This window comes from Lampris incognitus, chromosome 2 (genome assembly GCF_029633865.1).
Source record: "Lampris incognitus isolate fLamInc1 chromosome 2, fLamInc1.hap2, whole genome shotgun sequence".
NCBI classification, from domain to species: domain Eukaryota; kingdom Metazoa; phylum Chordata; class Actinopteri; order Lampriformes; family Lampridae; genus Lampris; species Lampris incognitus.
In genome coordinates, this window is record NC_079212.1 from 142,977,473 (window position 1) to 143,003,687 (window position 26,215).

Here is a 26,215-nt window from a genome sequence, read left to right on the forward strand (position 1 = left end):
CCCATCCCCCCTCCCCCTCCACGGGGGTCCTCCTTTCTTTTCACCTCCGACTTTACTCCCATGCTCCATTTTCTGCGTCCTCCTCTCCTCCTCCTCCTCCTCCTCCACCACTTGCAGCCACAAAGTCCGATGTCACGCCGATGGCCGCGGTCGAAATTAATAAATAAATAAATACATAGACGTGAATAAATACATAAATATTTCTGCTTAAATAAATACATTTTTTATTTTATTTTACTTTATTTTTTGTTATATAGTTTGCCTTGGCTCATTCAAACCCTCAGACACCCTCCCGCCCACCCATTTGCCCCCCCCCCCCCCCCCCCCCCCCCGCTGGGGTCTGTAGTCTCCATATTGTGACGCTTTGAAACAGTCTGGTAGCTGCAAAAAACAGAAAGAAATGAGGAAAAGAAAGAAAAGAGAGACTGTCCACGGTTGGAGAAACCGGAACGTCTGGCTTTGAGACATAGTCAGTGATCATGTTGGTGCCTCATGACGGACCGGCAGTATCCTCCTGCACCATTTGCTGCAAACACTCGGCAGTCTGGCTTTGTTTTTTTGGTTTTTTTCTTACAGTTTTTTTTTTTTGTTTTTTTTGTTTTTTTTGTTTTTTTTTTGCGGACTGGGTGATTGAATGTCTCGCTCCTTCATGTCTCTCAACAACATATCACCCCTCCAGCTTTCATGATGGCGTCTGAAAACCCAAGAACTCTTGACAGAAAACATAACACAAGAACAGAAGAGTATATTTCTTTTTCTTTTTGTGTGTCTGTGTGTTTTAAGAAAGCTTCTAACCAAAGTTGAGTTCAAAGTCTGACAATGTCTGTTTTGTCTCGTCCTTTTTTGTTTTATTTTTTGTTTTTGTTTTTCCCGGAGAGCGGAAAAGAGGAAACGCTCGGCCTTGGCAGGGAAGAGCATCGAGTGCTGGGAGGTGACCAGATGAAGCGGAGAAGGGGAGAGGAGTTGAAGGAGGAGGAGGACGGAGGAGAAACTATAGAGGTCTCTCTGCCAACGGGTTATGCTAGGACTCCTCCTCCTCGTGGTTAGCCGGGGCGTAGTAGCCCGCTAGCTGACGGAACCGCGGCCCCCAGTCACTGAGGTAGGAGAAATCCTGCTCGGATGTGGTGGACAGTGTGTGGATGGAACTGAGCGAGAGCGCCGGCGAGCTGGTGCCCTCGAAGGCGTACGTCTGGAAGGAGTCGTACGGCGGCACTGACAGGTCGGCGTCGGCCTGCTCCACTTTCTTGCATATGTAGCCTTTGAACAGGGAGAAGTCCGCTGTGGTGCCGCCTCCTTCTGCGCCGGCCATGTGGCCGGCCTGGATCCACTGTGGCAGCGAGCGTATGTCAAGGCCGGAGTCGGCACTCTTGGCCTCGGGAAAGTCGTACAGGTTCCTCAGGGCACTCATGTCATACGCCTGGGTGTCCTGCTCACCGCCACCCTCGTCGTTGTATTTGATGACGTTGTCCCTCATGTCCTCCTCATCCTCTGCCATCCGCCGCCCCTTCTTGTGGCGCTTAAGGGTCAGGATCAGCAAAACTAGAACTGAAAAAGAGAAAGAGAGAACAGGGCTAATGTTACCATCGCGCACATATCAGACATTGATAGTTTGATGTTGGGACCCATAAAAGCTGAAGATGCATGCTTTTGTGCAGCGTAACACAAATACTGTAGATGAGTTCATCCAAATTGTTACGTCACATCAGTGTGAACATGGAAATGAGACAAAACCCACGAGACGGGAGGGCTTCCCAGCCAAAAGGATTTTGGAAACTGTCATGAAAATCCTTGGCTTTAAAAGAGTCGCGGCGCTCCGTGTTAGACGTGGATTAAGAGCTGTAAGGCTGTGTGGTTGAGGAGCACGCAAGCCAGAGACAAATTCTGGTTCATTATGCTAAAAATAGAGAAAAAACTTGAACGCAAACTGTGGCAATTCAGGCCCTTCAGTTAAAAGTCTCTCAAGTGAACATGGTTATACTCGACTGTGCAAATGCCACTGATGCACGACTGAATGTGGAATTTCTGGAGGCTGAATTCATGTACTTCTCCACAAGTAAGTTTCCAACTATCCCGTCTGAAGAAGTTTGGTAACTTTGAATCCACCTCTAAGGACGAAGGCACTGTGGGGAAAGATAATATACTATCGAGGTTTACATTACGAATGCATGAGCATTGATTTTCTACAGTCCTGATTGCTTTTGCCCAGAAATATGATTTCAAATGGCGTAATGGAGTCCAATTCGTCTATCAATACTAATTCAAGTCCAACACACCGTAGGCTTCGAGGTCACATTACCGCACACAACCAGAGGCATGCAAACCACCTACAATGGGAAGGGAAAACGGCCAGGAAAATTAAGTGTGGATTAGGAAGGGAAAACAAGTGAAATGGATCACTTAATAGACTAATGAGACGAGGGGAAAACAAAGGCTGTATGCATCAAGATAAATCCATGAGGCTTTAATCTCTGCTTAGTTATTCTAATTACTGCCTACATTGGTGATTAGACAAGTCTCACTTAGCAGAGACACCCCCCCCCCCCTTACTTCCCCAATTCTCCTCAGGGCTGTTCCCATTTTCTGAAACCTCAGTGAGCTCTGTCTGAGGCTCGCAACAACATCAAATGTCACTTCCAATAACAAGAAAGAAAACACATAAATGAGGTATACCGGGGGATGATGAGTGAGACGATGCACAACGTAATCAGGACAAGCATGAAAGATGAATCTTCCAAATCATCTATTGAATAATAGAAGCAAGATTGGGGGCTGACATTCTTTGGATGTAAAATTTGTATTATGGGTATAATGAAATAGTCTGAGAAACCAAAATTGTAAAAATACAGCAAACCTGATTCTCACAAATGGACTAAAGATACATTCCATCAGTTAAGTGCTTGGGGTGGGGGAATGGAACAAGCAGCGTTGCACTGCATAAGATTCAAACCAGTGTTACTTTGGCTGCTGCTCTACACCATTTCTGTACCGCATTTGTAGTCTTCTTCTTCTTTTGGTTTATTCCCTGTCGGTATTCTGTAAAGGCACAGCACCAATGGCGGCCTTTGTTACCCCGGGCCTCAACCGATCTGGTATGGATGGAGCCTTGACCAATCTGTTTGTGTACGGTGTAATGGTCTACACACCATTTGTAGTATCCATCCATCCATCCATTATCCAAACTGCTTATCCTGCTCTCAGGGTTGCGGGGATGCTGGAGCCTTTCACAGCAGTCATTGGGTGGCAGGCGGGGAGACACCTTGGACAGGCCGCCAGGCCATCACAGGGCAAAATTGTTAGCACCAGCCGCCACTGCTGACTACATATTTTAGCAAATTCAGGGGACAGCTGGGAACCACCGCAGCCAGGATGCGAATCCGGGTCTTCCACACCATAGACAACTATGTTAACCAGTCGACTAAAGGGTCCCCATTTGTAGTAACTGGGCTAAAACACACACAAAACACTGATATGTCCCTTTAATTCATTCCTGTTCAAGAAGGCCTTTTGCTTCTTCCATGACTGCTACAGCCCGGATCAGACTACATGAATTCAGCCTGATTTTGACCCGACTTTGTCGTCGCCAACAAATTTCCAGTGTCGGGCTCAATTATGAACCACGAACAGGCGTCTTTACCCCATGTAGTTTGACATAATCAAAAAACAGCGATGTGGTGTCTGGGACGCCTCACAAAACCCTGACAAGAAGTCTAGCAATCCAGAATGTTCTGTATTTTCCTGTCTAGTCTGACAGCTCCTATGACGTGTTCCTTGACGTTGACCAATAGGATGACAGAGTGCTCTCTGGCACACATATGTAAACATGGCGAAGACAAAGCGATGCTGCTGCTGTTGCTGTCAGGTGGAACGATGAAACCGAGGAAAGGTTCGCTGAGCAGTCACAATACCCATGCAGGCCTCTTTGACGTTTCCTCGAGGAAGGACCTTGACAGAGTTAAAAAAAAATAGGCTAAATGTTGGCGAGAAGTAGTGGGTACACTTCAGCAACCCGGTGACTAGCTGGTTAAGCTATGCTAAGTTATCATTCCCCAGTAGCACTAGCCGCAACAGCATCCACACTCTCCCCCCCCCCTTCATTGCAGAACACAAGACCGCCAGCATCACACAGCGTTTCTGTAGCCATGATTGACAATTTCTTGACCTTCCTCCCCGACGACCTATGAACCCATGTGTAACCACCTTGTTCTGGCTATACTCTGTAGAAACCACACCAGTCTTCTGAATTCAGGGTGGCTGCTGCAGGCCCATTTATTTGTGGTTGTATATTGTCAGCTCAACTCCAGCCCAACTCTGTCGCTGTCATGTGAAGAAGGGCCATTTTTCTACTGCTGATGTATAAATACATACATAATAAACACAAAATCAAATACAACAATTACAATTGGTTCAACAAAAATAAAACTCGATCGTATAGTTTACAACAGCATTAATTTTCACTACTTAATATAGACCTTTTACAAAATGGCATTCCCTGAACGCGTTTTGTATTAATATGAAATGACTATAACTATATGTACATCATAGAAAATTATATTTAGCAAAACAACATCTACCACTAAATTCGGCTGCTCCCGTTAGGGGGCGCCACAGCGGATCATCCGTTTCCATCTCTTCCTGTCCTCTGCATCTTCCTCTGTCACACCAGCCACCTGCATGTCCTCCCTCACCACATTCATAAACCTCCTCTTTGGCCTTCCTCTTCTCCTCTATCCTGGCAGCTCCATAATCAGCGTCCTCCTCTCCATCATATCAGCCAGCGCTCTCCCTTTACCAGTCATAGTGCCGACATTCAAAGTCCAGACTCTCACCTCCGTACTCCTACCCTTCCTCCTCTCCCGCTGCCTCTGCACATGGCTTCCCCCTCTCCTCCTTCACCCAACAGTAGCATAGTTTCCACTGGCACCCTGCTGGCTAACAGCACCGGTGGTGGTCGTTGGTAACCCGGGCCTCGACCGATCCGGTATGGAAATCTGACTTATGATCCGCATATTTGATTTGGCAAAGATTTTACGCCGGATGCCCTTCCTGACACAACCCTCCCCATTTATCCGGGCTTGGGACCGGTACTAAGAATGCACTGGCTTGTGCATCCTCAGTGACCTCCTCTTTGGCCTTCTTCTTCTCCTCTCCCCTGGCAGCTCCATATTCAGCATCCTTCTCCCAATATACCCAGCATCTCTCCTCCACACATGCCCAAACCATCTCAGTTTTGTCCTTCTTGCTTTGTCTCCAAACCGTCCAACTTGAGCTGTCCCTCTAATATACTCGTTCCTAATCCTGTCCTTCTTCATCACTCCCAATGAAAATCTTATCATCTTCATCTCTGCCACCTCCAGCTCCACCTCCTGTCTTTTCATCAGTGCCACTGTCTCCAAACCATATAACATAGCTGGTCTCACAACCATCTTGTAAACCTTCCCTTTAACTCTTGCTGGTACCCTTCTGTTGCAAATCACTCCTGACACTCTTCTCCACCCACTCCACCCTGCCTGCACTCTCTTCTTCGCCTCTCTTCTGCACTCCCCGTTACTTTGAACAGTTGACCCCAGGTATTTAAACTCATCTGCCTTCGTGACCTCTACTCCTTGCATCCTCACCATTCCACTGTCCTCCCTCTCATTCACACATAGGTATTCCATTCTTGCTCCTACTGACTTTCATTCCTCTTCTCTCCAGTGCATACCTCCACCTCTCTAGGCTCTCCTCCACCTGCACTCTACTCTCACTACAGATCACAATGTCATCCGCAAACATCATAGTCCACGGAGACTCCTGCCTGATCTCGTCCGTCAACCTGTCCATCACCACTGCAAACAAGAAAGGGCTCAGAGCCGATCCTTGATGTAATCCCACCTCCACCTTGAACCCATCTGTCATTCCAACCGCACACCTCATCACTGTCACACTGCCCTCATACATATCCTGCACCACTCCTACATACTTCTCTGCAACTCCCGACTTCCTCATACAATACCACACCTCCTCTCTCGGCACCCTGTCATATGCTTTCTCTAAACCCACATTTAGCAATTAGCAAAACAACATATCTGGGGAAAAAAAGAAAATGAACAGATAGATGTTGTGGTTATATATTGTCAGCGCAACTCCAGACCTATTCATAGAGAAATGTAAGCTAGCGGAGAACAATGGCAGCCATTACACACCTCATTAGCTTGACTGAACGTTTCATCTATCCTGAAGTTTAACAAAAGAAACGCACACACAAAAAAAGAGCATACCATGAAAAAATGTTATGTATACATTTATACATTGATTGCCGTAACTGGAGTGCACTTTTAGCAATTTTATAACACCTTTTTAGCCATATTTGGAGTGAGCTCTATAGAACAATATACCAACTCTCCCCGCCATGTGAAGAAGGGACAAAGATGTTGCACTTGACCACAACCATCACCACTAGGACGCGCAAAGTGTAAAATGCCGGGTTTGAATATGGAGAGCACAAGAGAAACTCAATATAAAAATAACAATAATATACTTAAGGTTTATAACATGTCGATCTTATCTCTGTTACACGCACAAGATGGTGAAAGGCAGCCTACGATGATTGGCCGGGGTCAATCATGTTGCCAGTCTCCCGGCCGAGACACGGCAAGAATTTATGCCACTATGATTGCTTAATATCTGACACGGTGATCATCATGAAAGACAAAAATATCAGGTAGTCTGATCCTGGCATAACACGACCCCCCCCAACCCACGCCAGCCCTGACTCCTGTAGTCCCTTTCTTTCATTTTATCAATTTTAACTTTCTCGGTGCTTTAACATCGCTTTTAACCTGCAGCTCTTTGTGGCAGAAACTTTTAACTCACAGAAATGTGTTCATAACAAAAAGTGTATGATGAATATAATGTATTATTAACAATTATTAATACAATTTTCTTCAGCTTATTTTATAGCACCTGACTGCACTCGTTAGGGGTCAGTCACTGACTCCCTTATACATTTACATACTGTATAACTCTATATAGGGGGCGGCATGGTGGCGCAGTGGTTAGCACAGTCGCCTCATTGCAACAAGGTCCTGGGTTCGAACCCCGGGGTTGTCAAACCTTGGGGATCATCCCAGGTCGTCCTCTGTGTGGAGTTTGCGTGGGTTTCCTCCGGGTGCTCCGGTTTCCTCCCACAGTCCAAAAGACATGTAGGTCAGGTGACTTGGCTGTACTAAATTGCCCCTAGGTGTGAATGTGTGTGTGTCAGCCCTGTGATGGACTGGCGGTCTGTCCAGGGCGTCTCTCCACCTGCTGCCCAATGACTGTTGGGATAGGCTCCAGCATCCCACGACCCTAAGTAGGATAAGCAGCTTGGGTAATGGATGGATGGATGGATGACTCTATGTAGCTTTTTGATTGAATTTATATTCTTCTTGATAAAACATTGAGCAATTCCTACTCACCCAATCCTCTCTTTCTACCATATTGCTATTTTCACTGTTGGTGATATGAGCAATCTGTGGTACAGGTGCACATGTTCTCATGCACAGTTATAGTCCGCTTTATTAGACCAGCTGCTGGAAGCAGAGGAAAGAATTTGTAGATATTAAATCTGCTTCATGGAGAGGTTCCCAGAGGAAGAGGTCTGAATTGTGTTAATATTTCAAAGTCTGTCTGTTCGATTAGTTATTGCACATAATTACACTAACTTGGGAGAGGTGGTCCAGCTTGGATAACACTCCGTTTATAATTTCCTGTTTCTGCAGCATCCGTAAGCAAAAACACCAAACCAGTGCCAAAGAGGGCATATTAATACAACGGTAATTAACTGCAATGGATGTTTGTTTCTCTCAAATCAGATGATTAAACTCATGTTGTGAAAAAGAGGCATGCCCAGAACTTGAACTATATAAGCTTAAATGTTTTACTGTAATCGTCTGGGTAGCGTAACGGTCTATTCCGTTGCCTACCAACACGGGGAGTGCCAGTTCGAATCCCCGCATTACCTCCGACTTGACCAGGTGTCCCTACAGACACAATTGGCCGTGTCTGCGGGTGGGAAGCCGGATGTGGGTATGTGTCCTGGTTGCTGCACTAGCGTCTCCTCTGGTCGGTCGGGGCACCTGTTCGGGGAGGGGGGGGGGAATAGCGTGAGCCTCCTATGTTTTACGTCCCCCTGGCGAAACTCCTCACTGTCAGGTGAAAAGAAGTGTCTGGTGACTCCACATGTATCGGAGGAGGCATGTGGTAGTCTTCAGCCCTCCCTGGATCGGCAGGGCAGAGAAAAAGGGTGAAAAATAAAATAAACGTTCCATATAGTAATGTACGTGCTGTGTACATGAAGAATACTTTAAAGCACATGCTGTGTTAACAGTATTGTACTGTCTAGGTCATGAACGAGACAGGCAAATCTTTTCCTCCTAAAGTGAGCATAGAAGTCAGGACAACTTCTAACCTGCTTTATCTCTGATCTCTCTTTTTCAGCTTTTCCTTTACTTTTACTAAGAGAGGAAAAACCATCTGACAAGCATATTAATCTGTACAAACGACGTGTTGCAGGTCCCCATAATTGTCTTTATTTGGTGTAAATGAGCTGAAAAATAACTCGTGGAGTCAAAACGGCCTGTGAATTCCTCACCTGCGAGCCACGCTGAAGTGGAAAGTATGAGCTCTGCTGGTTGTCCGAGGGGGCTTTTATGTGATATTACCACCTTATAATGTACAATTCATTGTGTTTATTCTCCTCTTCCATAAATGGGGCGAATTAATTGCCTGGCGGATCAAGGAACCGGTCATGGTTCATGGGAAACTGCCATGCGTCGCAATTCCAAGCATTCAGTGAGACAATTACTCTCGATTCACACTGATGAGGGGCTAACGGGAGGTGCAAGCCTTGCTTTGAATTGTTCTACACATACACAGTGCTTTAAATTCAATAAATCGTATCTGGGCTAAAATACTAATGCAGATTTTATTGTAGATAAGGGAACAACTCACCCCCCCCCCAAAAAAAATACAGATCTTGAAAAAGTCCCTGTAAACCAAAGGAAAAACACGGACCAAGTATTAGAATGGTTTAGGAACATAGATGACAAGAACTGCAAATGCATATGTTTTGATAGCTGTGAGTTCTACTTCTCCATAAGCAAAGAGTTACTATCCAGAGCCATTGATTTTGCCGCCAAACACACTGTGATATCCGAGCTAGACAGAGACATTATATACCAGGCCAAGGAATCACTTCTGTACCACAAGGGAAACCCATAGCAGAAAAAAAGTAGTAGTAAATTTGATGTGGCCATGGGCAGCTTCGACAGGGCGGAAACTTGTCAACTAATTGGAATATAGTATTTGTTGTCTCAGCTACAGGATCTGGACATCAATGTTGGGACTCTATAGGGATGACAATTTCTTGGTTTGCTAGCAGTTTGTAGCAAAACACCAAGAGGTCGAGCAAATTAAGAAAACCATCTGCAAAATATTCTCAAACAGTGGGCTAAAAATCACCATTGAAGCAAACAAAAAACAACTGGACTTTCTGGATATCTCAGTGGACCTTAGGAGCGGCACATACAAGCCGTACATGAAGCCCAACAACACGCTGCAGTATGTCCATAGAGAGAGCAACCACCCACCCTCCATCTTGAAGAACATCCCAGAAAGCATTAATAGAAGACTCTCAAAATTGTCATCTAGTGTGTCCACCTTCAATGAAGCTACACCCCCATACCAAGATGCATTACAAAAGTGCACTACAATTTTAAGCTCAAGTACAACCCACCATTACACACTGACTGCCAGCAAACCAACAAGTGTAGCAGAACAACCGGACTCCCCCAACTGCAATGGCATTGTGAACGACTCATGCCCCCTCGAGGGAAAATGCCAGACGAGGGGAGTTATCTACCCAGCTACGGTGATGAGAGAGGACAACGGCAAAATAGAGACATACCTCGGTCTAACAGAGGGAACATTCAAAAAGAAGTTTAATGCTCACATGTGTAGCTTTTGAAAAGACCGTTTAAAGAATGTCACATCTTTAAGCCCTTATAGTTGGTCATTGATGGGCAGAAACATCAATTATTCAACCACGTGGAAAATCCTCTCAAAGAACAAAGCATATTCAACCAGCAGTAACGTGCAATCTATGTCCATCCATACATCCATTATCTGAACCACTTATCCTGCTCTCAGGGTCGCGAGGATGCTGGAGCCTATCCCAGCAATCATGGGGTGGCAGGCGACAGGCCGTCAGGCCATCACAGGGCCAGAAATGTCCACATTGAATAACAGGAATGAATTGGCCAGCAGTTGCAGACATAGATATAAGCACCTATTTTATTTTGTAATTATAAATAAATTAGGCCAATAGACAAATACCACCCCCCATTGGACCACTGGCGATCACGTGTTTTTTGACTTTTTGAATGTCGCACCTCTCCCTTCCCCATTGGACGATGTGCACGTGATGTGCATGACGAGGCAGTAAATGGTATGTTCTCTCACAGTAGCTTTATTGACAGCTGATGATTGCTTATGGCATGAGAAAGGCTTGTACTGTCTCTCTCAAAGAATTTACCTGACTCACTGGATTTTTCTATCTATCTATATATATATATATATATATATATATATATAGAGAGAGAGAGAGAGAGAGAGAGAGAGAGAGAGAGAGAGCTATATACAGTGCATCCGGAAAGTATTCACACCCCTTCACTTTCCCCCCATTTTGTTATGTTACAGCCTTATTCCAAAATGGATTAAATTTCTTTTTTTCCCTCATCATTCTATACATAATACCCCATAATGATAAAGTGAAAAAGGTTTTGTAGAAATTTTTGCAAATTTATTAAAAATAAAAAACTGAAATATTGCATGTACATAAGTATTCACACCCTTTGCTATGACACTCAAAATTGAGCTCAGGTTCATCCTGTTCCCACTGATCATCCTTGAGATGTTTCTACATCTTGATTGGAGTCCACCTGTAGTAAATTCAATTGATTGGACATGATTTGGAAAGGCACACACCTGTCTATATAAGGTCCCGCTGTTGACAGTGCATGTCAGAGCAGAAACCAAGCCAAGAAGTCAAAGGAATTGTCTGTGGACCTCCGAGACAGGATTGTATCGAGGCACAGATCTGGGGAAGGGTACAAAAAAATTTCTACAGCTTTGAAGGTCGCGAAGAGCCCAGTGGTCTCCATCATTCATAAATGGAAGAAGTTTGGATCCACCAGGACTCTTCCTAGAGCTGGCCGCCCAGTCAAACTGATCAATCGGGGGAGAAGGGCCTTGGTCAGGGAGGTGACCAAGAACCCAATGGTCACTCTGACAGAGCTCCAGCGTTCCTCTGTGGAGATGGGAGAACCTTCCAGAAGGACAACCATCTCTGCAGCACTCCACCAATCAGGCCTTTTTGGTAGAGTGGCCAGACGGAAGCCTCTGCTCAGTAAAAGGCACATGACAGCCCGCTTGGAGTTTGCCAGAAAGCACCTAAAGGACTCTCGGACCATGAGAAACAAGATTCTCTGGTCTGATGAAACCAAGATTGAATTCTTTGGCCTAAATGCCAAACGTCAGGTCTGGAGGACACCAGGCATCTCTCATCACCTTGCTAATACCATCCCTACAGTGAAGCATGGTGGTGGCGGCATCATGCTGTGGGGATGTTCTTCAGCGGCAGGAACTGGGAGACTAGTCAGGATCGAGGGAAAGATGAATGGAGCAAAGTACAGAGAGATCCTTGATGAAAACCTGCTCCAGAGCGCTCAGGACCTCAGACTGGGGTGAAGGTTTACCTTTCAACAAGACAACGAGGGAGTGGCTTTGGGACAAGTCTGTGAATGTCCTTGAGTGGCCCAGCCAGAGCCCAGACTTGAACCCCATTGAACATCTCTGGAAAGACCTGAAAATAGCTGTGCAGCGACGCTCCCCATCTAACCTTACAAACCTCGAGAGGATCTGCAGAGAAGAATGGGAGAAATACCCCAAATATAGGTGTGCCAAGCTTGTAGCTTCATACCCAAGAAGACTTGAGGCTGTAATCGCTGCCGAGGGTGCCTCAACCAAGTGCTGAGTAAAGGGTGTGAATACTTATGTACATGCAATAATTCAGTTTTTTATTTTTAATAAATTTGCAAAAATTTCTACAAAACCTTTTTCACTTTGTCATTATGGGGTATTGTGTGTCGATTGATGAGGAAAAAAAAGGAATTTAATCCATTTTGGAATAAGGCTGTAACATAACAAAATGTGGGGAAAGTGAAGGGGTGTGAATACTTGACGGATGCACTGTAGATATATAGCTATCTATCTATCTATCTATCTATCTATCTATCTATCTATATATATATATATAGAGAGAGGGAGAGAGAGTTAGTATGTCTGTATACATTTTTTGGGGGGAGGTCGTCAAACATTTTGGATCAATCTATCTATCCATCCATCCATCCATCCATCCATCCGTTTATCAATGCAAATACAAATCGGGCGTCTCACCCACCAACAAACAAACCCTCCCTTGTTCACATCACGCCAATGCCGCCACCTGTTCTGTACACAGAAACGTGATCCGTGGGCCAAGGAAACCTAGTCAGCCCAGCCAGAAACACACTGTGGGCAACGTCGGCATCGCACTGCGCACGCATGGGGGGGGAGGGGTTGCTGTACCTGTGTATACCATAGCCTCCACCTACACATACATACAAAGCAGGTCCCTGTGCGTGCAGATGTTACGATAAGCGTTCCTGACAAGATGTTTAATTTACCCTTGGGCTGCGCTGGCTGCACGAGCCCAGGAGTTGATCACGGCAGATGGGAGGTAATTGGAACGGATGTGTGCAGATGCCGCGGTGCAGTGGAATGGATTCATCACAAAGGCCTCTTAAATGAACTGATGGAGGGACTGTTTGTTTGTCGGGGTAATTAGGCAGAGATTTGTTTTCATTTTTCTCATCATCCAACAATTGATTTAATGGGGAGTGGTCCAGCCTCTGGAGAGCGAGCGAGGGGGAGAGAGAGAGTGTGGCTGGTTAACTAATCGTTATGTTTGTAAAGAAAGAGATGGAAGGTACTCCCATGCTCTCACTATCACTCCCACATACATACACAAACACACAAACACACAAACAAATTCATGAAAGAAAACATTTCATTGCAGTTAACCGTATTTGAAGTGAGGTACGTGTGTACAGACACACACTGTACCTCTGTTCATACTCTATCTGTGTCTGAATTCCTGTTTGCCCACAAGCTTTGTTTATTTTGGGAGGGGGGGTTCTCCCCCCTTTTTTCTCCCCATTTGTACCTGGTCAACCACTCGGCTCTCTGAGCCGAGTGGTTGACCAGGTGACCTCGCAGGTGACCTGAGGCTGCTGTCTGATTGGCTTCTTCAGGTTTTCCAGGGGGCGCAGTTCTGTGCCGCCCCAGACACTCCCAATTTTATTGGCAGTGAATTGGTATTGTTTTAATGCTCTTTGATCTAATGTGATTGTACAATTCTCGTGGCTGTCAATCATGTTCACACCAACCACGACACCTCATCTTGACTGTCAATCATCCACCGTCTACCAACCCTGATAAAATCTACAGGCCACATTGTCCTTCTTAATAACTCTGTGACTGTGTGGACATTAAAGCGGCTGTCAGTTGTGCTGCGCCAAGGTAAATCGCGCCCCCCTCCCCCCAAATTTTTTTTTTAGAACCAGCCGCCACTGGTTCCACCCCCTCTGCCGATCCGGGGAGGGCTGCAGACTACCACATGCCTCTTCCGATACATGTGGAGTCGCCAGCTGCTTCTTTTCACCTGACAGTGAGGAGTTTCACCAGGGGGACGTAGCGCGCTGGAGGACCATGCTATCCCCCCAGCTCCCCCTCCACCCTGAACAGGCACCCCGACTGACCAGAGAAGGCGCTAGTGCAGCGACCAGGACACATACCCACATCCGGCTTCCCACCCGGAGACACGGTCAATCGTGTCTGTAGGAAAGCCCGACTAAGCCGGAGGTAACACGGGGATTCAAACCGGCGATCCCTGTGTTTGTAGGCAACATAATAGACCGCCACGCTACCTGGACGCCCATTTGCCCACAATTTAAAAGGTTAAAGGAATGCATTTATATGGTGCTTTTCCAATCTTCCGGCCGTTCAAAGCTCTTTAAAATGGACGCCTCACATTCAGCCGTTACACACTGATGGTGGAGGCTGCCATGCCAGACGCCAACCTGCTCATCAGAAGCAGTTAGGGTTTGGTGTCTTGCTCAAGGACACTTCAGCACACACTCTGGAGGAGCTGGGGTTCGAACCCGCGACCTTCCGATTACTAGAGGACCAGCTGTACCTCCTGAGCCATGCCCCCCCAAAGTGGAAGCAGCAGAACTCGATAGTTTTAGCTGCTAACACGCTCCCGTCTGCCTCGGCTCCCGGGCCGGTCCCTGCAGCTCGGATATCACTGTCCACATAATGACTGGCAGGGCCCGAGTGCTCCTACTTAGCCTGTCCCTTTAGTGCCTTTATGAGGTGCTTTCTGTCCATTTTCCGGCAATCAATATCAATCAGTGAAATCGGTATTGACTCCTCAGCTCAGATAGCGTCTCCCCCGTGTCACACTCTTGACATTGCCAGAGTGAAAAATGGTGGAAACGCCGCGCTGCAATGTGCGAGACGTCGTTTTCCATCGCAGGCCGTTTAATTTAGTCACGTTATTATGAACACGTTCTCCTCGAAACCGCGCCGCAAAAATGTGAACCGTGGCCCAAACACTCGGCATTTGCGGAGGGTTTGAAAGCCAGAGAAGTATATGTGTGTGTGTGTTCATCACCGAGCCTAGCACATCAAAAACCACAACCTCCTCATACCATCCATCCATTATCCGAACCGCTTATCCTGCTCTCAGGGTCGTGGGGATGCTGGAGCCTATCCCAGCAGTCAGTGGGAGGCAGATGGGGAGACACCCTGGACAGGCCGTCAGGCCATCACAGGGCCGACACACACACACACACTCGTACCTAGGGGCGATGTAATACGGCCGAGTCACCTGACCTACATGTCTTTGGACTGTGGGAGGAAACCGGAGCCCCCGGAGGAAACCCACCCAGACACGGGGAGAAGATGCAAACTCCACACAGAGGACGACCCCCAAGGTTGGACTACCCCGGGGCTCGAACCCAGGACCTTCTTGCTGTGAGGCGATGGCGCTAACCACTGCGCCACCATGCCGCCCACCTCCTCGTACCATTATTATTATTTTTTGTGTGTTTGTTATTGTCGAGGTAGCAGCCTTCCTCGGATCTTTACAGAGCGTTGTTGTGGAAGGCCTCGATGAATAAATAATGCCTGGCTTTTGCGGTGCTCTGGTACAGGTCTTGGTGGAGAGGGACAACTTTAACTGCCGTGGCCGTAAAACGCTCTTGAAAATGCAAAAGTGACGTTAGCCGAAGCCGAGAGCGCTCGCCTCGGTGTCAGATCGCCCGTCACGCACAGCCGCGGGACGATGTGGAACACGTGTAAAGATGGTGGCGAGATGAAACCATCGACAGCATGTCTCTCTCTCTCGCTCTCTCTCTCTCTCTCTACCAGGATGTGGGGAAATGCTGAGCGAGGGGCTCGCTCATAAAACTTTTAAGATGACAATTCCAACCCACTTCGGTTTGGGAGGGGTTCTCGCCACTTAGTCTTCCCCTGAAAGAGGGTGTGTATTTGTTTGTACTTGTAAGTGTGTGTGTGTGTGTGTGTGCTTGTTCTGTAGTATATCAGAGGGTGTCTGGAAAGCCTTCTCTATTTAAAGCCTGCTGTTCCACAGGGATACAAGTGCTGAGGCAGCGCTTCTCCTTGTTTGCTCTCGTTCCCCCGCCTGTCTCGGCTTCTCTCCCATTCACTCCATCTCTCCTTTGGCTTTCCAGCGAGTAAAGTGGCTTGATGTCATTCATAAAAGCCGAGCCATCATCGCTGCTCCCGCTGGAGCCAGAGCTTTCCCTCATAAAAGTGTCAAAAATAGGGGGGGGGGGGAAACACAAAAGTAGAGTAGATTGATGTGACAGAAACATGAAAAATTGATTTATTTCTTCATGTGATTTCTTCTTCTTGTTGTTCTGCCACCGTACGTGTGATGGACATCTTGAAATATACTTAAACTCCGGAGTGGACTCTTCCATTAAAGGGAACGGGCTTGGTCAACCAGTGGTGCTACGGAAACACCATCCTGTATGGTGGACGGACCACTGAAATGCTCCTATCCAACACATGCATCCATCTATCCATCCATCCAACGGTTCGTCCATCCCTCTGTATATCTGTCTATCCATTCACTCATCCGCCCGTCCATCCCGTCCATATGCTTCTGTCCATCTGTTATCTATCCACCCATTTGTTCATTTGTCCATCCATCCATCTCCCCATCTATCAGTTTGTTGATCCATTGATAAATTCATTTCTTCATCCATCCATCCATGTGCTTACCTATGAGGATGAGTATGCATACCAGCAGTGCTATGAGCGCCCCGGGGCTCAGGGCAGCACTCATCACATACGCTGTAGCATTGCAGGACTGGATGGCTCCATCTGCATTGCAAAAGAAAAAGAAAGGAAAGGAAACAGTCAGGGAAGAGAGTTGGTGTTGTCACGATCAAAGAAAAAACATGATTCAGTCTTAAAGACACACACAAAAAATAAAGTGCGTGTATACAGCAATCCATCCATCCATTATCCGAACCACTTATCCTGCTCTGAGGGTCGCAGGGATGCTGGAGACTGTCCCAGCAGTCGTTGGGCATCAAGTGGGCAGACACCCTGGACAGGCCGCCAGGCAATCACAGGGCTCGCTCACACACACACACACACACACACACACAACATACCTAGGGACAATTTAGTATGACCGATTCAGCTGACCTACATGTCTGTGGACTGTGGGAGGAAACCCATGCAGACACGGGGAGAACATGCCAACTCCACACAGAGGACGACCGGGAACGATGCTTGTTTTACTATGTGATGTAACGCTTTGGGTTTGTTAGTTGAAAAACTGCTCTGGTGTGTAACAGCAGATGATGAGGAAATGGCACTATTGATAAAATCAAAAATCATGACCATGTTTGACTGAATATCTCGGTAATGACAATGTGACAATATTTTGCAGACGACTTTCGGTGCTTTCATGAAATATGAACCCACAAGAGAATGGTGACGAATGACCATTAGGCATGTGGATAAGGTCATTGTTCATTTCACTAAAACAGTCGAATAAGTTCAGAAAACTGCATCATTTTACTCTACTGCAGCCTTTAAGACCTGGGAATGACAACATTTTAGGTATATCACCATATCCATAACATAGCCACATAATATATATCCATAATATATCCACAACCCAGCCACTGAGGATGCACAAGCCAGTGCATTCTTAGTACCGGTCCCAAGCCCGGATAAATGCTGGCTGATATGATGGAGAGGAGGATGCTGATTATGGAGGTGCCAGGGAAGAGGAGAAGAGGAAGGCCAAAGAGGAGGTTTATGGATGTGGTGAGGGAGGACATGCAGGTGGCTGGTGTGACAGAGGAAGATGCAGAGGACAGGAAGAGATGGAAACGGATGATCCACTGTGGCGCCCCCTAACGGGAGCAGCCAAAAGTAGTAGTAGTAGTAGTAGTAATAGTAGTAGTATCCATAATATATCAACCAGCTCTAAGATGATGTCTCTACCGCCACAGTGACGAGGTGTTCTAAATATGCTGGCGGTCAGGAGGTGGGTGATAGTGATGGTCCATTCGCAGCGCTCACCTGTGTCGCAGCCGCAGACATGGATGGTGAGGGTGCCGGTGGAGCTGAGTGACGGAGGCCCGCTGTCCACCACCAGGATGGGCAGGAAGTAAACGTTCTGCTCATGGCGGTTAAAACCAGACCGCTGAGTACGGATCCCGGCCGTGTTGTCTGGGTTTTGGCAGGCGGGCAGGGGGAGGTCACGAGGGTGAAGAAGAGAGAAAAGGAAGGAAACAGAAGAGAAATGTTCTTGTAAACTGTGCTAATGCAGAGCTGAGTGTGCACCCCTGTGTTGCTGGGCTAGAAAGTCAGAACAAATCATAGTTTTCAACAATTTGTGACTTGATGGAGACAAAATAGGTTTTCGATTCCATTAAAACCTATGAGAGAAGACAAAACACAACAATTACCTTCAAACATTAGCATTGTTTATGTGCCTGTTGCAGTTTTGTTTTGCTGTGTGCACAACAAGTGAACGGATAGCAAGCAAGCTAGTACCTAACAAATACAACAAAAAGCAGAAAAATAATATAATAAAGAAAAACAAGCTTTGTACATGGACTGAATGAGTAGTTGACCATAATATGCAGTTCAAGGGCTCTAAGGCAAGGGTGATGGGATCGTCAAGTTCGGCGTGTGGCTGATTCATTTCAACAGTGACGTTAATTGCCTGTGTACTGATAACATTCGTCACACTTTCTGTAAGACTAATAAAATGGAGGCGGTGAGAAAATAGGGATGAGAAACCAACGTTTGAAATTAAACTCCCGCCGCACACACTCCGGGGAGGGACATAGACAAATGTAACATGGCATCGAGGAGGAGGAGTCCGTGACAAGTATCGTCTCGGCAGCTTCTGCGAATCGACTTGCATGTAGAGGATGAAGAGTAATCCGTCTAGCAGGACATCTATCACCCTCATCCACATCAACCCCCAGCGGTTCTGTGGCACAATCTTCGTAATTAGCAAATATGTTGGGGGAAGGCTACACCCCTGCCATCGTCCTATTTGACACCCCCCCCCCCCCGACCTCGACACTGATAGGCATTGGTTTCAGGAAAGACTCCTGCCAAGTCATACTGACTGAACATATGCATGGAAATATTGTGGTTTAGAATAACACTGCTATTTCTTTTTTCAGTGCCACAAGAAATTTGCTCGGCGAAAGCTACTGGACGCAAAGGTTTGATTTACGCCATCAAATCGACAATAACTCGCCAGTCAACACTCGACAATAAACTAGATAGTGCAGTCAAAGGGAACACACTTCTTTTTTTTTTACCCCTTTTTTCTCCCCAATTGTACTTGGCCAATTACTCCACTCTTCTGAGCCATCTTGGTTGTGGCTCCACCTCCCCTGCCGATCCGGGGAGGGCTGCAGACTACCACATGCCTCCTCCAATACATGTGGAGTCACCAGCCGCTTCTTTTCACCTGACAGTGAGCCGTTTTGCCAGGTGGACGTAGCGCGTGGGAGGATCACGCTATTCCCCCCCAGTCCCCCCCAACAGGCTCCCCGACCGACCAGAGGAGGCGCTAGTGCAGCGACCAGGACACACACCCACATTCGGCTTCCCACCCGCAGACACGGCCAATTGTGTCTGTAGGGTGGGAAGCTCAACGGGTGAAGCTCCTGATTCAGCGGACGGTAGGAATTTTTTTTGTAGACGTGGTTTGATATGAAAAATAAAATATAATAAAATAGAGACCATTCTTTGAGGTTGAAAGGGGATGTTGTGATAATTTATCATGCCAAAGAAAAAGTGGGTTTTTTTTCTTTTTTTGAGGGTATGGTGAAATTCGCCTTTGCAGGCTTCCAGTGACATCTGAAAAAGTTTAGCGGGGTGGGGGTGGGGGTGGGGTGGGGTGCCTTTTCTTTTCATTGTTGTGTGTCAAGGCTTGGCGACAGAATGCAACACAAGGCCCTGATGAGGACGAGAGGAGGCGACGGACTGAATGTGACAAGCTGACAAATGTGTCCATGAAAGAGACAGAAGAGTGTGCAGGGTGGGTGGGCATGAAGGTGGGGGGGGGGTTACATTTTTGTTGTCGGTGGAATATGTGTCGCTGGTTCTGCAGTGATGCAGGTTTTGAGTTTTTCGTTGTTTTTTTAAGTGTGTGCGAGCGTCCGGGTTAGTGTGGCGGTCTATTCCATTGCCTAACAACATGGGGATCGCCAGTTCGAATCCCATGTTACCTTCGACACAATTGGCCGTGTCTGCAGGTGGGAAGCCGGATGTAGGTTTATGTCCTGGTCGCTGCAGTAGCGCCTCCTCTGGTCGGTCGGGACGCCTGTTGGGGGGTACTGGGGGGACAGCGGGATCCTCCCACGCGCTACGTCCCCCTGGTGAAACTCCTCACTGTCAGGTGAAAAGAAGCAGCTGGCGACTCCACATGTATGGCAGGAGGCATGTGGTAGTCTGCAGCCCTCCCGGGATCGGCAGAGGGGGTGGAGCAGAGACTGGGGTGGCTCGGAAGAGTGGGGTGATTGGCCGGGTAAAATCGGGGGAGAAAAAGGGGGGGGAAATCCCCCCCCCCAAAAAAACATAAGTGTGTGCATGTGTGTCTGTTTGTGTTTGTATGCATGTCGCGCAAGCTTGTATGAGTCACTGTCCCAGCAACACACACACACACACAACCTAACCGAGTTGAGGAAGATGAGGATGGTGAGGATGATGAAGAGTGAGATGCAGAGACAGGGCATCTTCTATAACTGTGTGTGACTAGCTGATTGGCTGGCTGACGACACCGCGGGGTCGTCTCCCAGTGACAGGAAACCCATGTGAGTGCACAGACAGTGCACCGTCTGAATGAGGCTGCAGTGTGTGCAGCATGTGTGTGTCTGTGTGTGTGTGTGCGTGTGTCTGTGTGTGTGTGTGTGTGTGTGTGTCTGTGTGTGTGTGTGTGTGTCTGTGTCTGTGTGTGTGCACGTGCACATCGGTTCAACACGGCGGTGTGCACGTGAGGACACCGGAGCAGAGCTCAGTGCCGCCACATGGTGACATTTCCCGAGCACGGGCCGCTCCCCTGACATTTCCCCCGGTGTCGGATCAATCTTGATTTAGCCAGACGTCACATCCACTTAGAAACACGGCTCCAGACAGGAAACCGCAGGCACTCGCCTCCCACTCGCCTCCCACTCGCCTCCCTGCGAACGGGCTTTGCAAACACACGGGCGAGCATAAAACAAAGTCGCGGAAGTGCAAATACAAAACCATCGCTGGGGACCCGACATCTGTGCAGCACGAGTTAGCCCTGATGCTCCTCCACGTTCTAGTGCTGCGTACTGGCGAGAACCTGGCGATACGATACGCATCATGATACAGCAGCTATATGATACCCATCACGATACAGCAGCTATACGATACGCATCATGATACAGCAGATATACGATACGCATCATGATACAGCAGCTATACGATACCCATCACGATACAGCAGCTATACGATACCCATCACGATACAGCAGCTATATGATACGCATCACGATACACCAGTTATACGATACGCATCACAATACACCGGTTATACGATACGCATCACGATACACCGGTTATACGATACGCATCACGATACAGCGGCTGCCAGTCAACATATCGCCATACTGTAAGAAAGGTGATATATTGTGATGCTGTAAGAAAGGTGATATATTGTGATACTATAAGAAAGATGATATATTGTGATGCTGTAAGAAAGGTGATATATTGTGATGCTGTAAGAAAGATGATATATTGTGATGCTGTAAGAAAGGTGATGTATTGTGATACTGTAAGAAAGGTGATGTATTGTGATACTGTAAGAAAGGTGATATATTGTGATACTATAAGAAAGGTGATATATTGTGATACTATAAGAAAGGTGATATATTGTGATACTATGAGAAAGGTGATATATTGTGATGCTGTGAGAAAGGTGATATATTGTGATACTGTGAGAAAGGTGATATATTGTGATACTGTGAGAAAGGTGATATATTGTGATACTGTAAGAAAGGTGATATATTGTGATACTGTGAGAAAGGTGATATATTGTGATACTGTAAGAAAGGTGATATATTGTGATACTATGAGAAAGGTGATATATTGTGATACTGTAAGAAAGGTGATATATTGTGATACTATGAGAAAGGTGATATATTGTGATACTGTGAGAAAGGTGATATATTGTGATACTGTGAGAAAGGTGATATATTGTGATACTATAAGAAAGGTGATATATTGTGATACTATAAGAAAGGAGATATATTGTGATACTGTAAGAAAGGTGATATATTGTGATACTGTAAGAAAGGTGATATATTGTGATACTGTAAGAAAGGTGATATATTGTGATACTGTAAGAAAGGTGATATATTGTGGTTTCATAGGCCTGTGTTCTTTGTGCTTATGCTACTTCCTGTCTCAGTGTACGTTGTTGCGTTGGAGTGGAAGAGTGAACAGGTGCCTTGACTGCGACCAGAGGAGGCGCTAGTGCAGCGACCAGGACACATACCCACATCCGGCTTCCCACCCGCAGACACGGCCAATTGTGTCTGTAGGGACGCCCGACCAAGCCGGAGGTAACGCGGGGATTTGAACCGGCGATCCCCGTGTTGGTAGGCAACGGAATAGACCGCTACGCCACCTGGATGCCCTGCTGCAACCCATTTTTAATTGGTGCAACTCGGCTCAGTTTGAACTCAAACTCAGCAACGGGTCACCGGTTTGTGAAATGGTTTGACGGCTGGGAGGACACCTTTCACCCAATGGGTCCCGAAGCATTTAAAAGGTTTACGTTCGAGGGGCCGTGGACCCAATTCCAGGCTGGACTGTGTGAGAGCTAACACACGAGAAAACAGCTTACACTTTTCACCATTTTTTTTTTTTGATGACCCTTAGAAAGGGAGAAGTGACAGGGAGCCAAAAAAACCGAAGGAGCAAAGTTCTGAGTGCTCCTCCGAGCTGCCCTTCCATTAGCGTGCCAGAAGCCTTACTTTCAGATACTTCCGACCGGCTTCCCGAGATTTCCCGAACAACCAAGAGTGCTGCCACATGATGCTTTTTCCACGGCTGACGCCATCTAGTATCTGGTCCACGTGAGAAGGTCGAATAAACTATCAAATGGGACCGTCTTTATCCCGCCCAGGTCCGCGGCGCTCGGAGACTGACGTGTTTCAAGTATGCGGCACATTAGCAGAACGAGCGGTTCCCCTCTGACCCGCTGCTGCACAGATATTCTCTCGGGAAAAATAATGGTGAGATATTATCCTTCACCTCAGCCTCTCTCTTCAGTCATAATGATGTGACACAGCGGCCGTGAATCTGGCGGTACCCTCACGGCTGTGCAGCCACACTTCAAATGCAAATCAACGCTCCCCGCGTACAACTAGAGCCACCTGATTTAACACGGCTCACACGATCGTACAGCAGAAATCGAATCACGTGTGGTATTTTACTGCACGCAGAGCTACCGCGGCCTCGTCCGTGACCCCCCGCCTATCTGTGACAGCGGTGACCCTTGACCCCTCTCACCTTTGACATCCCAGAGGGTGAAGTGTCGATTGCTGGACGCTTCGGGGGCCAGGGTGAAGTAGAAACGATGTCCGGACTGGGGCTCGTCTCGGTCCACCACGCTGATGGTGTGGATCAGCTGGCGGGGGGGGGGGGGGTGAAGGGATGAAACACCAGGAACAAAATGGGAGAGAAAGACACAAAGTCACAGTTACTGATTAAAACCATGTCAGATTTTCTTCTGAAGTGTCACTGCATTGTTATTAAGAGCATGTGAGTGCAGTAACAGGAGGTGGTCATCAGTTCATTAGAGCAACGGACACCATAGAGGACTGGGGGGATGCCCGACCAAGCCGGAGATAACAGGGGGATTTGAACCAGTGATCCCTGTGTTGGTAGACAGCGGAACAGAGTGCTACACTACTAGGACGCCCAATGTCAACCAGTTCTAATTAAAAAGAAAAGTTATACTGTGAATTAGAGTACCGTCCCCCTTGTCCCGCTTATCTCCTGCCTCCTGTGTCTATCTGAACCCTGTAACCCTCTTTGTAATTGTTTCTTTGTTTTGGTTTTTCTCAAGCAAAGACCCAGTGGTTAAGTAATGGTTAAGTAGTGGGTAAGTAATGGTTAAGTAGTGGTTAAGTAATGGTTAAGTAGGGGTTAAGTAGTGGTTAAGTAGTGGTTAAGTAATGGTTAAGTAGTGGTTAAGTAGTGGTTAATAGTGGGAGGATTGGAGAAAAAAAATCGAGCAGGAAAAAGGAGTTTTCTTCAAGTACATAACACTTCCCATTTTCAAATGCCTCCTGGTTGCCTGGGGAACAGGAGGAGGAACGCCGGGATGCTGTCGACTCAGAGGCCTCAAAGTCCAAAGTGCGCTGTGGTTAAAAGGGGCGACAGACACAAAAATGGAAAGCGACGGCTGTATCAGCCGTGGGTTCCTCCTGCGTGGAGTTTACGAAGCAGTGGAAGAGCAAGTGAGTCATGTTGGGGAGCGCTAAACTGTCTCAGAATATCTCATCAAGAGCTACGAAGAAGAAGAAGAAGAAGAAGAAGAAGAAGAAGAAGAAAAAGAATGTCATATCTGCTTTACGTAGGAGCAGACGTGAAGGTGCAGAGCTAAGCGGGCAACAGAAACTTAGACACGGCGGCTGGATGGAGGTGCAATGTTGAATTTAAGGCCACACGAGTGATCCACATTCAGGACTCTACTGTAGTCCAGTCTGAAGAGCTCAGTGTGGACAGAAGAAAGCCACGCCGGGATCAGACTACACCAGTTCAGCCCGGTTTTGACACCATTTTGTCGCCGCCGACAAATTTTCCAGCGTCGGGCCCGAATACGAACGTCGCCGTTTCCTGAAAGAAATAATAATCCCTGTCAGAGGAGTAAGAAACTGTTGCTAGCGACACCCTGAAGGAGCATAACGACACGTTAAACAAGACATCAGCCACCAGTGCAGCTTTTTATGCCATGTACTATATGGGCTCTTCAGTCTCAGTCACTCATAAGACTATTTAATCCAGTCTACCCCCCTAAATGTATTTTCACCATGTGTGTCATTTGTTTTAAAGAGTCAGTCCTGCTTTGTCTTAATGCTCTTCTAAACTAAAGGCTGAAACACTACCGTGGAAGAGAAGTGTTCGTATATTTAACCTTACACAAGTGGGCTCAGCCGCCGCTGCCCGGAGGAGGTTTCCCCCCCCACTCAGTTCACCAGCTGAAACTTTCTTTTTTTTTAAAACTTATATTTATTGGATTTTGCATTTCACAAATCACAGAATCAACATATGAAATAAATCCAGTATTGTCCTCATCCCTCCCCTGCTCCCTAACATGTCTCCAGCCAGGAGACCCCCCACCCCCCAACATCCTCCGAAATGACATCAAATACAAGTAAATACACGGAAGATATACAACGACCTCATTTACACAAACACAGACAAGGGAGAAAAAGAATAAAATAAAAAATACACTCATTTTTATCTTTTTAATCTAACACTGAATTAGACTGCAACAATTCTTAATTAACTTTTAAAATCAAATTAAATTAAAATGCTACTGAAACTGTTTTTAATGATAACTACAATAATACCAAACTGGATGATTAAGCGATGATCATTGTTGAAAGAGTGGCCACTGGCCTGTAGATGGGTGTAGACTCCGCAGTCTACACCCATCTACACCCATCGCTGCCTCCTGCCGGTTAAAAACAGCAACTCATTTGGTCTGTGCAAATGGAAATGATGTTCGTGTTTTTTGAATATAGAGCGGGAAAATGAGATCTGATCACAAGTGGTCAACTCGAGACGCATGTGGAGACACATTCTAATGCCGGGTGTGAACTGATGTACTTAGAACTACCCACCTGTGATCAGATCACCCAGACACATTCTAATGCCGGGTGTGAACTAATGTACTTAGAACTACCCACATGTGATCAGATCACCCAGACACATTCTAATGCCGGGTGTGAACTGATGTACTTAGAACTACCCACGTGTGATCAGATCACCCAGACACATTCTAATGCCGGGTGTGAACTAATGTACTTAGAACTACCCACATGTGATCAGATCACCCAGACACATTCTAATACCGGGTGTGAACTGATGTACTTAGAACTACCCACATGTGATCAGATCACCCAGACACATTCTAATGCCGGGTGTGAACTGATGTACTTAGAACTATCCACCTGTGATCAGATCACCCAGACACATTCTAATGCCGGGTGTGAACTGATGTACTTAGAACTACCCACCTGTGATCAGATCACCCAGACACATTCTAATGCCGGGTGTGAACTAATGTACTTAGAACTACCCACCTGTGATCAGATCACCCAGACACATTCTAATGCCGGGTGTGAACTGATGTACTTAGAACTACCCACATGTGATCAGATCACCCAGACACATTCTAATGCCGGGTGTGAACAGACTCTTCGATGAGTGATGAGATGTTTCTACATTAACCTTTGTGTCCAGATGAACTGAT

At 46.7% G+C, this 26,215-nt stretch overlaps 1 protein-coding gene across 1 annotated transcript in view; it reads right to left on the minus strand.

Annotated features, from left to right (window-relative positions):
- Positions 1-1,021: 1,021 nt before the first annotated feature.
- LOC130132862 (cadherin-22) overlaps positions 1,022-26,215 on the minus strand; it is a 147,043-nt gene continuing 121,849 nt past the window's right edge. The window contains exons 8-11 of the mRNA XM_056301884.1: positions 23,242-23,359; positions 17,752-17,901; positions 16,432-16,533; positions 1,022-1,545 (exon numbers count right to left, since the gene is read on the minus strand). Of these exons, the coding sequence (XP_056157859.1) occupies positions 1,022-1,545; positions 16,432-16,533; positions 17,752-17,901; positions 23,242-23,359 (894 nt within the window). The remainder of the gene's footprint in view (positions 1,546-16,431; positions 16,534-17,751; positions 17,902-23,241; positions 23,360-26,215) is intronic.